At 29.0% G+C, this 16,552-nt stretch overlaps 1 protein-coding gene across 4 annotated transcripts in view; it reads left to right on the top strand.

The window, feature by feature from the left end:
• LOC117172012 overlaps positions 1–16,552 on the top strand; it is a 38,362-nt gene that overhangs the window by 10,470 nt on the left and 11,340 nt on the right. Inside the window, exons 2-4 of one of the 4 annotated variants that reach the window (XM_033359736.1) lie at positions 4,005–4,200; positions 13,191–13,610; positions 16,082–16,145. In XM_033359736.1, coding sequence (XP_033215627.1) covers positions 13,264–13,610; positions 16,082–16,145 — 411 coding nt within the window. In that variant the 5' untranslated portion in view covers positions 4,005–4,200; positions 13,191–13,263. Of the gene's footprint in view, positions 1–3,962; positions 4,201–7,169; positions 7,588–13,190; positions 13,611–16,081; positions 16,146–16,552 lie in introns of those variants that run through there. The other 3 variants (XM_033359735.1, XM_033359734.1, XM_033359733.1) reach the window with 3 other exon arrangements.

Below are 16,552 nucleotides of genomic sequence, written 5' to 3'. Positions count from 1 at the left end.
TGTAAAAAATACTCGTCTTTAGTTCTGAAAAATGTGTCCGACACGAGGTGGTGTGCAAGAGACGATGCGGCTAAGGCTTTGTCAAAAGGCTATAAGAGTTTTTGAAAACTTTGCAGTCTATTGCTAACGATGAGACTCAGACATTGCAAGTGACTCACGAGGCTAGATGTTTATTAAAGGAATCTGAAAAAAAAGAAAATGCCGTAATGACAATATTCTGGGCTGCCATACTGGATCGAATCAATGGTGTCAGCATATATTTACAAAAACCAACTATTGAACTTCGAACAGCAGTTGATCTTTTAAAATCGCTTTTAGATTTTTTGCTTTCACATAGGGAATTATTTGATGACTACGAGATAAAGGCAAATGAAAAAACTGATACCGAATACAGTGATGAAAATCAGCATCAAAATTAAACTAAAGGCAATTCTGAAAAATTTGAGGGAAAAAAACTTCTGTCTGCAATAGGTGCCGAGTTATGGTCCTTCAAAGAACTCGGATTTATTGGAGAAAGAGGCGAAAAAATCCAATTCTGAAGTTTGTATTTGTACTTGGGAACTTGTTTATTTTCAACGACAAAAATTAACATTTAATTTAAAGTAGATGCAACTTCTAGTAATTCTGAAAAAAAGCAATTATCAAGAGTTATGACTCTTTAAAAAAACATAATTTTTTGCTATTTTGAGCTATTTATAGCCATAATAGTTTTTTTCTAAACTGTTGGTTTCGTACATATCCTACAGAAAAACGTTGAGAAAATAAATGATAGAGGACTAAATTCTGCGTCAAATAAAAAATAAAATGTTTTGGCTCATATAGGTCACGCAACTGTGACCCTTTTTGTTCGGAAGGCTCTGTATGCACTGGAAAATGTACTGCGACCGTATATGAACATTTTGGTGTCATGCATGGATTTGTAGTTCATTACAAGTTTACTGTTTCTCCTTTTTTTGTTTAAAAATAATCGATTGTTCAACAATTGTATAAATAATACGCTATACTATATCAATTGTGTGCATATTTAATGTATTTAAGGTTGAAAGTTCCGGTAATCGTGACAGTTCAATAATCGTGAAACTTGGTTATAATTTGAATATATTATTAAAAATATATGTTAAAAGTAACATGTAATGATGAAACCCACTCATTTTTATCATTGTATAATAGCCAATAGAAATTGCATTTATTCAAAATAAATCAAAAGCAAGAAAATTGTCACGATTACTGGGACGTTTACCTTACTTTGTGAAAATCACGTCCAAAATATCTGTTGTCAAAATTAATTGAATAAATATCAATTAAGGTAGTCCGGCTATTGGATCGGTCAGATGAAAAATCATTGAAATTATTATTTTTTTTTTGTGGAGAAATATGTTCCCTTTCACATAATGCCTTTTTAGGGGCTCTTTCCAGATCAAAACTTGAGTTATCACTGTTTAAAGTAGGGTCAAAAAACATGGGATCCTTTCGCCTTTGGCGGGCTTCAAAAATGATTCATTTTGGCTTTAAAACAAGTTGAAAATTATTAAGACAACTTTTTTTGAGGCAGAAAATATAATGTAACATTTGAATTACTGCTCATTTATACTTGCTTCCAGGGTATTTGAGCTTAATTTTAGCAAAATGTGGCCTAAAATAAAAAATTTAGCTAGAATCGAGTCAAGTCAACATTTATATTGACATTTTATTATAAGTTAGAAAACAATTTATTTATATTGATCAGCATAATCATTTGATACCTAATTTAGTCATTGATACCCTAGCTTTTCCAGTAGCCGGACTTAACTGGTTTATTAAAGAAACTACTTTTACAAAACGCCTACTACTCTATCTCCAGCGTAGTATGGAAAACTGTTCATTTTACAAAATAATCTTTCAATTTTTGGCATTCTTGACATTAAATAATGCAAAGTCTTAAAACTGATCCCTTTAATAGCATTTTTTATGAATAATAAATAAACAATGTTCAATCATGTAAAGAATTTCGGGATGTAAAATTTCTTAATTTAATGTCTGGGGAACAACTAATTATTATTGGTAAGGAAAAACCTAATATTGTCTCCTTCTTCCTGACTAATAGTCATAAATAGTCTGAAAGAAGTCGACCAAATAAGGTTTTTCCTTACCAATAATAATGTTCAATCAGTTAATTTGTATTTTTAAAATTCTATTTCGAAAACAGATATTCTAGAAGTAATTTTCACAAAGTAAATACATAAAATATGCACACAATTGATACAGTGAAGCGTATTATTTAAACAATTGTTGAAAAATCTATTATTTTTAAACAAAAAAAAGGAGAAAAAAAACTTGTAATGACCTACGAATCCATGCATGACACCAAAATGTTCATATACGGTCGCAGTACATTTTCTAAAACATACAGAGTCTTTCGAACAAAAGGCTCACAGTTTCAAGCCTATATGAGCTAAAAAATTTATTTTTTATTTGACGCAGAATTTAGTCCTCTATAATTTATTTTCTCAACGTTTTTCTGTACGATATGCACGAAACCAACAGTTTTGAAAAAACTGTTATGGCTATAAATAGCTCAAAATAGCAAAAAATTATGTTTTTTTAAAGAGTCATAACTCTTCATCTATGAAGACTAGAGGATTATATTTTTTTAGATTTACAGAGAATTTTCTGCCCTGCAACTTTTTCTCTTGCACCACTTACGTAGCTTCATCGAGAAGTGAAGTGTTTTGAAAAAACTAAACACGAGTAATTCTCCCTGAAAAATAGGTAAAAAGCGGTCAACTTTGTGAGGCTATAACTTATGACCTATTGGCGGTAGATCATTGCATTTCTCAATAATTATTCGAAATTGCGTCTACTTTAAATTAACTTTTGAATTTGGAATTTTGAAAATTAACAGGTTCCAAAGTACAGATACAAACTTCAGAATTTGGGGTTTTCGCCTCTTTTTCCAAAAAATTCGGGTTTTAGCAACAAAAAAAGAGTATGAGATGCCTGGACTGTACTTAAAAATTTTCATTTAAGGCACATATTTTTAGCAAAAACATTTGTTATGCCTCGTAAAAAATGATTTACACTGCAGATTTTGGAAATCATAACAATACATCATCGCTTATTTGTTCACAATGTCTCGTGAAAAATAAAAAATAAATAACATCTGTCTTCATTAATTTCTATAAGAAATGTTATAATTTCAAATAAGTAATAATGATTTTTTAAATGGTTTCTGTCATTAAAGAATTTAAAAAAATTGCTAAGTATCCTTTAAAAAAGGCAGTGTCTATGTGCGCCGAAAAAATCGGTCTATTTTTACAACCAACTAAAATACATATTATTTTCAACGTTCGTTAATTTACAGGTAATAAAATGTATAAACAAATGACGTTGTTTAATTAATTGCAAAATATTTTTTTAATTGTGTGTGTGTGAACATTCCTTAAAAGGTGAATAAATTGTAATTTACATAAACTTAACACCAAGTACTTCCTTTCCTCATTTTTTTCAAAAACCGAGCTTTTCCTGTTTCAAAAACCATGTTAATCTCAAAAGCCGGGGTAATACTAACCTATTTTAAAAAACAAAAATGGAATCTTTTTTTTTAGAGAACAAATTGGGGAGGAGATCGATCACCAAAAATTAAAAGTAGAATTTTTGGACCACCCCAGTGATACCTGTTTTTTTTTTTAAACAAAATTAAAACTTACTTATTTTTATTTAGGGTACCGACATCATAGAAAGTTTAAATCATGGCTTTAAAAAAATCACCCTTAATTCATGTCGGTCGAATAATTACTCCTGGTTCAAATGAGATTATTTCAATTGTAATTCTCTAATCTGCCCAATTAACAAATTTATCAAAGTCTCTCGAAAAATATGGCAAAGTATACTTTATTGAGAATTTTAAAAAGCAATGCTAAAGTTAGGTCAAAAGATAATAAAACAAATGGATGCCCTTTTCCAAATTGCAATTGTTATCACAGGGCATTTTCTAGAGCTCATGATTTGAAAAGACATATACATAGCTCGACACAAGATTCGAAAGGAAAGACTTCCTGAAATCAGCACAAGTGAAACCTACGATTGCAATCAATGGGAGATCAATTTTATTGAGGATTATCTGAAAATTGGAAGGCAATTGGCTGAGGATAAGAAATGCAAAACTGCAAGAAATGTATTCATGAAATTAGTTTGGAGAGTTCTTCTTTGAATTTGGATAAGGTGGGTAAATTTTTTATTCATAATTAAAACAATAATAATTCTAGTTAACTTAACAAAATTCGGTATTAAATGCAACAGAATCCTTGTAATTTCAAAAGAATGATTGAAAATTCAATATAAGTTTAATTACGTTAACAAAATTCTAATGTATTTGATAGAAATCTAGTTAATTAAACAATTTAAAAAATTCTATTTATATTATCATAATTCTAGAACATCCAACAACTTTCTTTTATATTAAAAATATTTCTAGTGATTTTGTTTAAAATTTAATTTTATGTTATTTTAAGAGAGTAGCGAATTTCTTCGGCTTTGTCTGAAAAAACCGCAAAACATCACAGTTGATAAAACAAACTTAGTGAAGGAACTTCGATGCGACAATTGTTCACAAATTTTTAAGGGAAAGTGGACTGAGTTCTTGAGTGGCAGCACACGAGAGTCGATTTCAATTTGACTGCAAGAAATGTGGACAAATATTGTTTTGAGAAAGACACTTCACGGGTCACCAGAGTTCTCACGAAGCAAGAAGCCCATCCCTTCGATTTATGCGAAAAAACCTCCATAGAATTAAAACATCGACGAGAATATACTAAAAGAAAACATTCTGGATGAAAAATGCTGTTCAAAATTTTCTGGAAGGAGAGCCTTTTTTCTATACAAATGTTGATAAAGCTAAATTTACTATATTGATTACTTATAAAGATTATAAAATAATAATTGTCATTTAAAAATTCTGATGTCTGTAACAATTGTGTATAGTCCAATGTTTGTAATTTATATTGATAAAATAGATGTAGTGGTCGTGCTGATTTGATAAATGATTTCGGACCAGTATTTAAATTCTTTTAATATTAGTATGCGTAAATACACCATTTTACACCGTAAATATCAATAATTTTAATGCAAACAAATAGTTGTTTCTACATTTATACACAATTGCATGTACTTTAAATTTTGTTTATTGGAAGTTCACATGGCCGCTAAGCCTAATTTATTTGAAAAAATTGGTCAAAGTAGGCGCCATGCGTCTCATGAAAACAGAGGGGTTCCTACTCTATTAGAAAATTATTTAAATAGTTCAAATATCCACCCCAATAATCGAACTTTTTATATTCCCTTCCCTCCAGGGTTAAAGTCGGCTAGGCTACGAGATAAAGTCGGTTAGACTACGAGATAAAGTCATCTACAGTTCGGGGTAAATTATCTAGGGTACGGGATAAAATCATCTAGGGTACGAGATAAAGTCAGCCAGGGTACTGATTAAATTCAGCTAGGGTTCAGGGTAAATTCGGCTAAAGTACCAGATAGTCATCTAGGTTACGGGATATAGTTATCTAGGGTTCGGGGTAAACTTGGCTAGTATACGGGATAAATCATCTAGGTTACGGGGTAAATTCGGTTAGGGTATGGGATAAAGTCGACTAGGGTATAAGATAAAGTTATCTTAGTTCGGGGTAAATTTGGCTAGGGTACGGGATAAAGTCATTTAGTGTATGGGGGTAAATTCGGTTAGGGTACGGGGTAAAGTTGGCTAGGGTACGGAATAAAGTCATCTAGGGTTCAGGGTAAATTTTTCTAGGGTATAGGATAAATTTCGTTAGGGTACGGGATAAAGTCATGTAGGGTATGGAGTAAATTCGGTTCGGGTATTGGGTAAAGTTGACTAGGGTACGGGATAAAGTCATCTAGAGTTCAGGGTAAATTCGGCTAGGTTACCAGATAGTCATCTAGGTTACGGGATAAAGTCATCTAGGGTTCGGGGTAAATTCGGCTAGGGTACCAGATAGTTATCTAGGGTAAGGGATAAAGTCATCTAATGTTCAGGGTAAAATTGGATAGGGTACAGGATAACTTTCGCTAGGGTACGGGATAAAGTTATCTAAGGTACAGGGTAAAGTTGGGTAGGGTACGAGATAAAGGCATCTAGGGTTCCGGGTCAATTCGGCTAGAGTACCAAATAGTGAAATTAACATAATTGAAAAGAATCGAAAAATATAAAAATAAGAACCGAAATATAAAAATAAAAGCCGAAGATGAAATTCATAAAAATTCAAGGTGAATTTAAAAAAATACAAGTAAATTGAAAACAGTTCAAGAACATTTTCTTTTAAGTCACTGGAATAATTTAATTTGGAAAACTTAAAAAAATTCTAAATTTAATACAAAAGAATTTTTTGAAATGCCTAATAATTAAGGATAAGCTTAAACCACTTCAAAGTAAATTTAAAAAAACGATAATGGAATATTTGAAAATCGTATGAATTATATAAAATTCGGGTCATTTTAGAGGAAATTAAGGGTAATGAAAAGAATTCGATGAAATTAATAAGAAGTCTAGATGATTAAAAAAAATGCAAGGGAAATAAAAAAATTGAAAAGATTTTCTTTTTAATTTATACATCATTGGAATCATTCAATTTGAAAAAGTTAGAAAAATTGAAGGGAATACATAATAAGTTTTTTAAATGCTTCATAATTCAATGTGAGTTTAAAAGACTTCAGGGCGAATTAAAAAAGAAACTGAAAAAATACATTGAATTGGGTTATTTCAGAAGAATTCAAGGGAAATTATAAAAGTTCAGGACGTAATAAAAAAAACAAGAGAATTAAGAATTCAGGATAAATTGATAATAATTAAGAGTGTATTTCCAATGGATTCAAATTAATTGAGATGCTTCCAATAGTCATACGAATTTAGGATGAATTAAAAAAATCAGGATCAATTTAAAATAATTCAAGAGAATTAAAATGATTTAAAAATAATTCGGAAATAAGTATAGACCTGAATAAAATAGTGGTTCCCTGATGTGCAACCCTGATTACAGTTGAATAGTTCCTATTCTAATATTTTTGCACTTCCATTTTCTATCGACAATAATATAAATTTAAATTAAACAAATAAATAATACACTATCAGATGCATGTCTGTTCTGGTCGATAAAACAGAAGGATGAAAAACCTCTGGATTCTTTTGTTTTGTCATTGACATTTTACCTTTTACTAAATTTTTACCCAAAGAATAATTTACATTGAAATGTCAGAAATGTGTTCTCAATTAATTACGGAATGTGTCACAGCGTCGTCCAAGTGACGACGCTTACGGAAACTTTTTTTTCGCAAAACAGAACTCCGTTTTTTGGAGAAAGAAGAGTGATTTTGGAAGGAGAAATTCCATATTTTTTAGGGAACAGTTGATTTTTAAATGAGTGCAAGCAAGAAGCAAAAAGTATCCTCAATATGTTCCGAAACCAAGGACGATTTGCAGAGGCAGAGACACGAATATTCTCGATATTTTACATTGGAAACACTTCCTCCAGAAGTTTTGGAAATGATTCTACGACTTTTGCCACTTCACGACGTGGCTTCCGCCGTTCGACTTGTCTCGAGGTCTAGATTCCATTTTTCATTTCAGTTTTAGAGATTTCTTCACCAAATACTCGATTTTTACCAGAAAATATTATATTTTGAAATTCTGACATTTCGACTGACGATTCTCACACCTTTTATAAAATTTAAATGCTTCTGAATAAATAAAGGGGTAACAGTGGGTCATCAGTTCATTTGTATGGAAATTAGGGTTTTTTTTCTTGTTCTGGGGAAGTTTTTCTTTTAAATACAACAAAAATTAAACCAATTTCCGCCGAAAAATACTAATATACCCTATTATTTTTCAAATATTGTAAATATTCTTTAAAATCTAATGATTTTTTTATTAAAAATAGGAATTTTAAAGAAAAATACTAACATAACAAATTCTTTAAGATTGTAAACCCTCTTTTAAAAATGCAAGCATAATCTAAAATTTGTAAAAATTGTTTATCTAATTTGAAACCCAATGATTATTTGTTAAAATCACCGATTTCCGGTATAAAGCGCCAACAAACTCAAAAATTAAATTGGTGAATTTAATAAAACTCAAAAATCTCCATGCTTTTTTTTAAATAAAAATTTTCGATGAAAAGACACTAATATGATATAAATATTGTTCCAAATTGTAAACTTTCTTTGAAATTTAATGTTTTTTGTTTAAAATAATCGAAATCTGGTGAAAAACGCTAATATATCATTAAACTGCTCCAAAATTATCAATCTAGATCGATATTTCCAGTGAAAACCGCTAGCTCATCCCACACAAAAATATTCTTTGAAATCTAATAATTTTTTATTAAAAATACCAATTTCCGACGTAAAAACACTATACCATAGCCCAAACTCGTTAAAAAATTCTAAATCTTCTGCAAATTATAATATAACTTTTCTTTCAAAATACATTCCGTTGTGAAACAACAACGTAAACTAAAATAGTTAAAAAATTGTGAATCTTTCTTTAAATCTAACGATTTTTTAATAAAAGTGTAAATTTTCGAGAAAAACACTAATAGAATTCAAAATTGTTCAATACAAAAAATATATATTAAAAAAAAATCAATTGAATTTAATATATTTTTAGTAAATTTAACACAAAATTGGATAATTAATAATAGTAATAATAATTCTAGTTTAAAAAATGCCATTAAATGTAACAGAATTCTTGTGATTTTAATAATAAATTGGAAAATTTTCAATAATAACTATAATAATCATTAATAATCTAATTATTTTTGTTTGAAAATACCAGTATTATAACATACTATAACAAAGAATGGATTGATTTTTGTTTCAAGTAACCGATTTCCGGTTTAAAAACGTTAATATATCCCTAAATTCTTCCAAAGTTCTAAATCTTCAAACTCTATATTGATATTTTTAATAAAAACCACTAGCCTAAACTCTAACTAACAGATTCTATGAAATCATCCAAAAATCTAGTAAATTCTTTAAAACCGCCTGATTTTTCTAAATCTTTTACAATCATTAATATCAAATTTCTTCAAAATTTTTAATCTCTTGAAAATGCCTTGGAATCTTTTAAAATCCCTAAAATCATGTGGAATCCCTTTCAATTTTAGAACATATTTCAACACCGTTGAAATGTTTCTAAATCCCTTGAAACATATTAAAGCTCTTGAAAATTCCTTGACGTTTTTTTAAATACTGTGAAATCTTAAAAATTCTTTAGAATTCCTTTCAAATTATTGAAGTATTACAATTTGTAGAAAATTTTCAAAAAATTTAAAACTCAACAAAATTCAGAAATAGGTATAGACCTTAATTTAATAGTAGCTAACCCATGGGTTAATTTATTGCCAGAACAGTGACTAAACTCTGCTGGAAGTAAAAAGATGGAATAATATTTTTGAATAATTTTGCATCTTTATGATAGAAAGAGATAGAAAAAATGTATCCCATTCTATCTCTTTGTCAATCTAAATCCCCGTCTATCTTTCTCAATCACCTCTTTATCTCATCCTATCCGATGTCTATCGATGCCTACCTTTTTCTATTTCTTTTTTAATTTAAATTCACATCTATCTTTTTCAATCCCCTCCTTCCTCTCGTATCCTATCCTTTATCTATCTACGTCAATCTTTCACTACCTCCATCTATCCACGCCAATATTTTTCTATCTCTCGGTTAATTTAAATTTCCGTCTCTATCTCATCCTATCTTTTACCTATCCACATAAATATTTTTCTATCCACTGTCAATCTAAATTCACGTCTATCTTTTTCAATCCCCTCTTCTCTATCCCACCCTATCCTTGATCTATTCATGTCAATCTTTTTCTATTTCTGTTAATCTAATTTCCGTATATCTTTTTCGTCTCTTCTTCACTACCTCATCTTATACTACATCTATCAAAGTCTATATTTTTGTAACTCTATTTAAATATTAATTAACGCCTTATCTTTTTCAACCCTCTACTTCATCTTCTCTATCTATTCCATCTCATCCTATCCTTTATTTATCCACGGCAAACATCCAAATAATTTTTTTAAATAAATTCCCTAACTTTTCGATGCATTCCCCAATTTTGAGGAATTGAAAATTATACGAGTGCTCAATCGCGGAAGATAGAAAAAGAGATAGACAAAGATTCAAATTTATATTTAAGAGATAGAATGAAGTAAAGACAAAAATAAGGGTCCTCGGTTACGAAAGAGATTAAAAACGATTGAAATTCGTAATAAATAGACTTAGGAATAGAAAAGGATAAACACGATGTCCAACGATTTCTAGGAACAAAATTTAATTTGTTTTCCAGGATGTCCAGGTCAAGAAATCAAGTTTTTTGCGGTCTCCTTTTTTGTACATCAAATAATCAAGTAGCCGTTTGTTATACATGTAAAAGATCAAACATTTTTTGTTTATTGGCCAAAAATTTTTAAAGAAAGCAGATTCATAAATAAACAAATTCTTAATTTTTTATGAACATAAGTCGTCTTCGTGGAGAATTTGGAAATATTTTTAAATCTTTTTAAAGTCTCTGAGATTCTTGCAATTTTAAAAACTTTGTGAAATTTTTAAAATTTTCTGAAATATTTGTAAATTCATTAAAACCTTTTGAAGTATTTAAAACCTTTGTGAAATGCTTTGAAATCTTTTTAAATTTTTGTAAAATCTCCGAAATCCTTGAATTTTTTAAACTACTCGTGAAAGTTTTCGGAATATTTGTGAAATTTTTGATCTTTGTTTGTAAAGACTTACGTGTTCATTTGAATTCACTGAAATTTTATGAAATCTTCTCAAATTTCTTGAAACATTTTGAAATTGTATAAAGACTTTAAAATGTTCTGAAATCTTAGAAATCTAATAATATTTTAAATCTTTTAAATATTATTATATATTTATTTTAAATATTTTAAATCTTTAAAATCCTTGAAATATTCTGAAAGTTTTAAAGCTTTGTGCAATTATTTAAATTTTTGTAAAATATGAAAAATCGTTGTGAAATCTTTTAAAATCTTATAAATAAATTTGAAATTGTTTAAAATCATTCAAATGTTTTGAAATCTTTGTAATCTGGTCTACTGTCCCCTTTTTGGAATCTTGGAACTAAAAATCTTTATGACATTATTATGAAACATTTATGGAATCTTTTGTATTCATTGGAAATCATTAAAATATTTGAAATCTTTATGAAATCTTCTAAAAGTTTGGCAAAATCTTTGAAATCTTTGTGGAATATTTTGAAATCTTTGAAATCTTTGTAAAATCTTTCTTTAATCATTGTTTGTGGAACCTTCCGAAATTATTTAAAATCTTTGAAATCTGGTGTAATGCCATTTTTGAAATTCTTGAAATCTTCTGAAATCCTCATGGATTCTTTGAAATATTTGTTATTCACTTAAAATCATTGAAATATTTAGAATCTTTCTCAAATCTTTTGAAATCTTTTAAGACCTTTTGGAATCGTTTAAAGTCTTTGAAATGTTTTGAAATCTTAGACATCTGGTGTACATCTTATGTATCCTTAAAATCTTTTGAAAATTTTAAAATCTTTGCGAAATATTCGAAATCTTGTCTACATGCCGTTTTCAAATCCTTAAATCCTTTTTAAGTCTTTGAAATCCGTGAAATCTTTTTAAAATGTTCAAAATCCGTTTAATTATTATAAAAGCTTTGAAATTTTTTGAAATCTTTAGAATTATTTTGTAAACTTTTGAAATATGGCGTATACTCAAAAACCGAGTGGTCAACCTCTCGAAAAATATTTTAAAAACAAAAGTTTTAATTAAAATTTCTTGTGAGAAATTTAAGGAGATTTCCAAGTTTTCAAGGTCGCTGGACACCCTGATAAAGATGCCTCGATCACGAAAGGTAGAGAAAGAGATCGAAATTTATTGTGCCTGCGGATAGGAAAAGATAGCGTTTCAGGGATGCTAAGTGACCCATTGAGAGAGATAGACTAGTTCTATCATTTCTTATCCTTCAGTTTCTACTTTTTTCAACCTTTCTTCTTCTAGTAAGGAAGTGATCTTTTTATTTTTCAAATGATTAGAAGTTAGTTTTTAGGGATTATAGATTTTTAGAAAAATAGGGGATGCCTCTAAATATCCCTCAAAATATATTTGAAATCGAAAACTTAAGTGTTTCCATATTTTAGAGTATGTTTGTTTGATCGTATGAAACTTCTAGTACACTCCTTTCTGCCCCCTACTAAAGGTACACTGGTGCGAATCTGGCTTTTGCATTTTCAACTTCGAATATAAAAAAGAAGATTGCGACTAGAAAACTTTTAAACACATGCTTTTGTGTGAAATTTCCTGCTAAATCTAATGGTTCTAAAGAAATATAGATAATCATTCATTTTCCTCGTTATAATTTGTTATAAATAAATCGGCATTTTTTAAATATCACTGTTTGGAAAAAATTCGCCACTTCTTCGCATTTTATTCAAATTAATTAAACTTTACGGGATTTTTCGGTTAAAGGAACACGGAATCTTTAAAAAATATTGTTTATGCCGAGAATGCGAGTCTAGTATTTTTCCCGGTAGGTCAAAGTTGGGGTATTTTCAAATGCACGATTTACAGTTATGAAGGAAGGGAAATGAAAGTAATGCAACAATAATTACATGAAAATCTTTTTAATTATAATTTTTCTCGAATTTTTTCAAGAAGAAATGCTTACTATTCGTGACATTTTTGGCACTCGATGCTCATTGATTCTTGCTACTTTACACTCTATTCAACTTCATTCCCATACATCTAATGGATAAATCATAAAAAATCGATAGATAACAAATAAATTTACATAAACATACTTACATTCAACAAACGAACGAAACTCCGTTACTTAAGAACAATATTTAGAAATTTCAGCTCGCAACACTCTACCACACGTGAAAGGTACACAGGTGCTGATTCGCATCAATTAAAGTTTCTCGGCCTTCTATCTCGGAGAGATCAACTAAACTGGAACTAACCGGACTTGGGCCTGAAACTTTGGGATTCGGACCTATTTGTCGTGGTGGGGATCATCCCGTACAGCTGTATACGATTAAATGCTACCAACTTTTCCAAAAAGACTGTGCGAATTCGCACCAGTGTACCATTTGAGGTTTAATATCCCTATAACAACTTTACGACTCTCGTCCTGCTTTCCAGGCGATTTTCAACAGTGGCCACAACGGTCTTAAACAGTGCTTTCCTATCAGCTGGTAGTCGATTAGAGGAGACGATGAGCCATATCGAGGGAATGATTTGGTTCAAAGTGGTCACAGAATCGGACCTACTGGCCTGCAGCAAAGCATTTAACGTCTTCGAACTGATAAAAGCCCAATACAAAATGCTCAAGGCTGTCACGTGGAGGTACACTCATCCACCAAGAAAAGAAAAATTCCCTCGACTTTGCTTCTACGCTGGATCTTTGTTAGACGACTTGAACAGCATCATTCGAACTGCTAAGACATGTCCGTTAGCTCTCGCTGGTACTCATGGTCCAGATCAAAGTGTCACATCCTTCATTACAGTTTGTAAAAGATTTATGAACTTTTTTGAAAAAGTCTCTGAACGGAAGGTCAACAGGTGAATCATTTGAAATCAATTTATTTCAAAAAAAGTATTGCCCTAATTATATTGGTTCATTAAATTAGTTAACCAGTTTTAATTTCTAAGGCCTGAAATTTAAACCCCGAAATAGCCTTTATGCGAGTCTAAACAGTTGATTCTACTCTTATCATGTAAGCTTCACATATTAGGATTTTTAATAATTTAGATGTCATTGGCCCTGAGAGAAAAAATAATATCATAGATTCTTTTAGACTGTGCTGAAACAGCATCATAACATTTTTTTAATACTCAGACTTCACAGTCTAAATTTTCTGAAAACAGGGAAAATAGAATGATTCTCACGAAAATAGAAGAATAATGGGGAACTAAATTCTTTTAAATAATATTAATGTATAGTACAACATTGAATTCATTCTGAAAGCTTTAAATTCCTAATATTTCAAGTAAAAATGTTGCATTTTCAATCAAATAGATGATTTTGCAAACATTTACTTGAATTTTCTACCAATATATTTGAATTTTTAACTCAAAAATATTTTTCTTTTAATTAAAAAATAGTTTAATAATTTCGAAAAAAGACGAAATTGCAACGAAACAGTTGAAATTTCAAATCGACCATATGAATTTTCCACAAAAAAGTTCATTTTAAAACAAAGAGTTGCATTTCTAACCAAAACTGTTTAATTTCCTACCTAAATGAAGAATATTAACTTTCTACCAAAAAAGAGGATATTTTAAACTAAAAAAGATCCATTTTATAGCAAAAATTATATAGTTTAATTTTCAGTTTAAAAATTAATTTAAAAAAAGAACTCTGAACAAAATAGTTAAATTCTCAACTAAAGAGATGAATCCTCAATAAAATACAAGAATCCTCAAACTAATAATTGAATTTTCTACTACAAAATATTAATTTTCAAGTAAAAATAGACCAGTTAAATCTTCAATTAAAGGAATTAATTTTAAAACAAAAAAATAATATTCAACTAAATAGCTTTATTTTCAGACAAAACAGATCATTAAGTTGAATTTTTCAGTTGAAGCATTAAAAAGAATAATTTTCAATAAAATAGTCAAATATTTTAAACAAAAAATATTATCAATTTTCAAACAAACAGTTGCACTTTTAACTAGAAACTTACCATTTTTACCAATATAAATAAACTTTTACCCAAATAGTTCAATTTTCTACTAAGAAAGATAATTTTTCAACAAAAAATGGAATAGTGAAATTTTCAGTTAAAAAAAATAATTAAAAAAACGAATTTTCAACGTTATAGTTCAATGTTTAACCAGAGATGTATTTTCATATAAAATGATGTATCTTTAACCAAAAAGTAATGAATTGAGTTTTTAAGCTAAGAAGTCACAAGTGTTCGCCAAAAATAGACTTTTAATTCCAAGAAGATACATTTTCCACCAAGAAATATAAGTTTTCTACCAAATAGTTAAATTTTTCAATAACAAAAAAATTAATTTTCAACCAATTGGTTGAATTTTCCAAAAAGATTTAACTTCAACCGAAAATAGTTGAATTTTTAAACCCAAAATACGAATTTTTTAATAGACAGTTGAACCAGCCATGTGATTTTAACTGAAATGATGGATCTTCAGCAAAAAATGAATGTTTAACAAAAAAGATTAATTTTTTACCAAAATAAATTAATTTTCAACAAAAGATTTGAGTTTCTAAGCTGAAAAGCCGAATGTGTTGGTAAAAATTAGTCTTTTAATTCCAAAAAGAAGAATTTTCAACAAAGAAAGATTAATTTTCTACCAAATAGTTGCACTTTCAAGCAAAAGAAATGAAGTTTCAACAAAGTAATTGCATTTTTAACCAAGGAGTTGAATTAAAAAAAGACTTAAATTAAACTAAAAAACAGTTGAATCTTCAAGTAAAAAGAAATTTTTTTAGATACAGTTGACTTTTCAACTATCCAAAAAGACTTATGTTCAAGAAAACACTTGAATTTTTGATAAAACAATATGACTTTATAACAAAATTGTTGAATTTTCTAAAAATAATCCAAATTTTCAACCAAATAATAAAATTTGTAACCAAAAGTTGCACTTTTAAGTAAAAGAAACGAAGGTTAAAGAAATAGATACATTTTTAATAAAATAGTTGAGTTCTCTAAAAATATTCAACTGCAAACAAAAAAGTTGAATTTTTATCCGAAAAATTCAAATTTGCAATTAAATAGTTGAATTTTCAACCAAAAATAATGATCTTTCAATTTTTAACCAAAAATAGTCAACTTTCATACAAAAAGTTGGATTTTCTTTTTGGGTTCTACTAATTCAGTTTGATTTTAAGCGAAAAAACGAGAGAGACAAAAGAAGAAAAGAGGAAAGAGTGTGAAGTCTGAATACTTTTCATTCATGAACCTGCTGTGCAAAATTGTCTTAACTATAATAAATTGAGTTTAAATTTATGGTTGCTTTTCGTATGAAAAAACAATACTAATTAAAGTTTTAATTATTAGATCCGCCTTAATATCTGGATGCAAACCTGTAGACGTCTTGGACTGTTTAGCAGAAGGACGTCAGGTTCGAAATTAAAATTTTCAATCCATTTGTATTTCAAGTTAATTTAAATTTCAGACCATAAAGTAATCGATGTGATTAATTTAAATAAATCGAGTTTATGGTTCAGAGAAGAATATTTGTAATTGTTGATTGTTGACAAATATTTTTGGTCACTTAAGGCCATTTTCAACCAATTTTGGCTACTATTTAATTTTTAATTTCAAACCTTCAAAACTAAACAAACTATAATTCGGAGCATTAAAAAAAATATTTGCAAATGAGTGAATTTAATGTGAAGCAATTCTATATTTTAAGGGCATGTGACTCAGCTAAATACCTATATTACCGACCACAGTTTTTCAGTTCACTGAATGTTTTTTTTGAACCTAAGAACTTTTTTTGTAAGTAAAATATCGAGCTGAAACTTC

The sequence above is a fragment of the Belonocnema kinseyi genome, chromosome 4, assembly GCF_010883055.1.
Source record: "Belonocnema kinseyi isolate 2016_QV_RU_SX_M_011 chromosome 4, B_treatae_v1, whole genome shotgun sequence".
NCBI classification, from domain to species: Eukaryota; Metazoa; Arthropoda; class Insecta; order Hymenoptera; family Cynipidae; genus Belonocnema; species Belonocnema kinseyi.
Note: the sequence above shows the minus strand (reverse complement) of the source record. Positions and strands in the feature narration are given on the sequence as shown.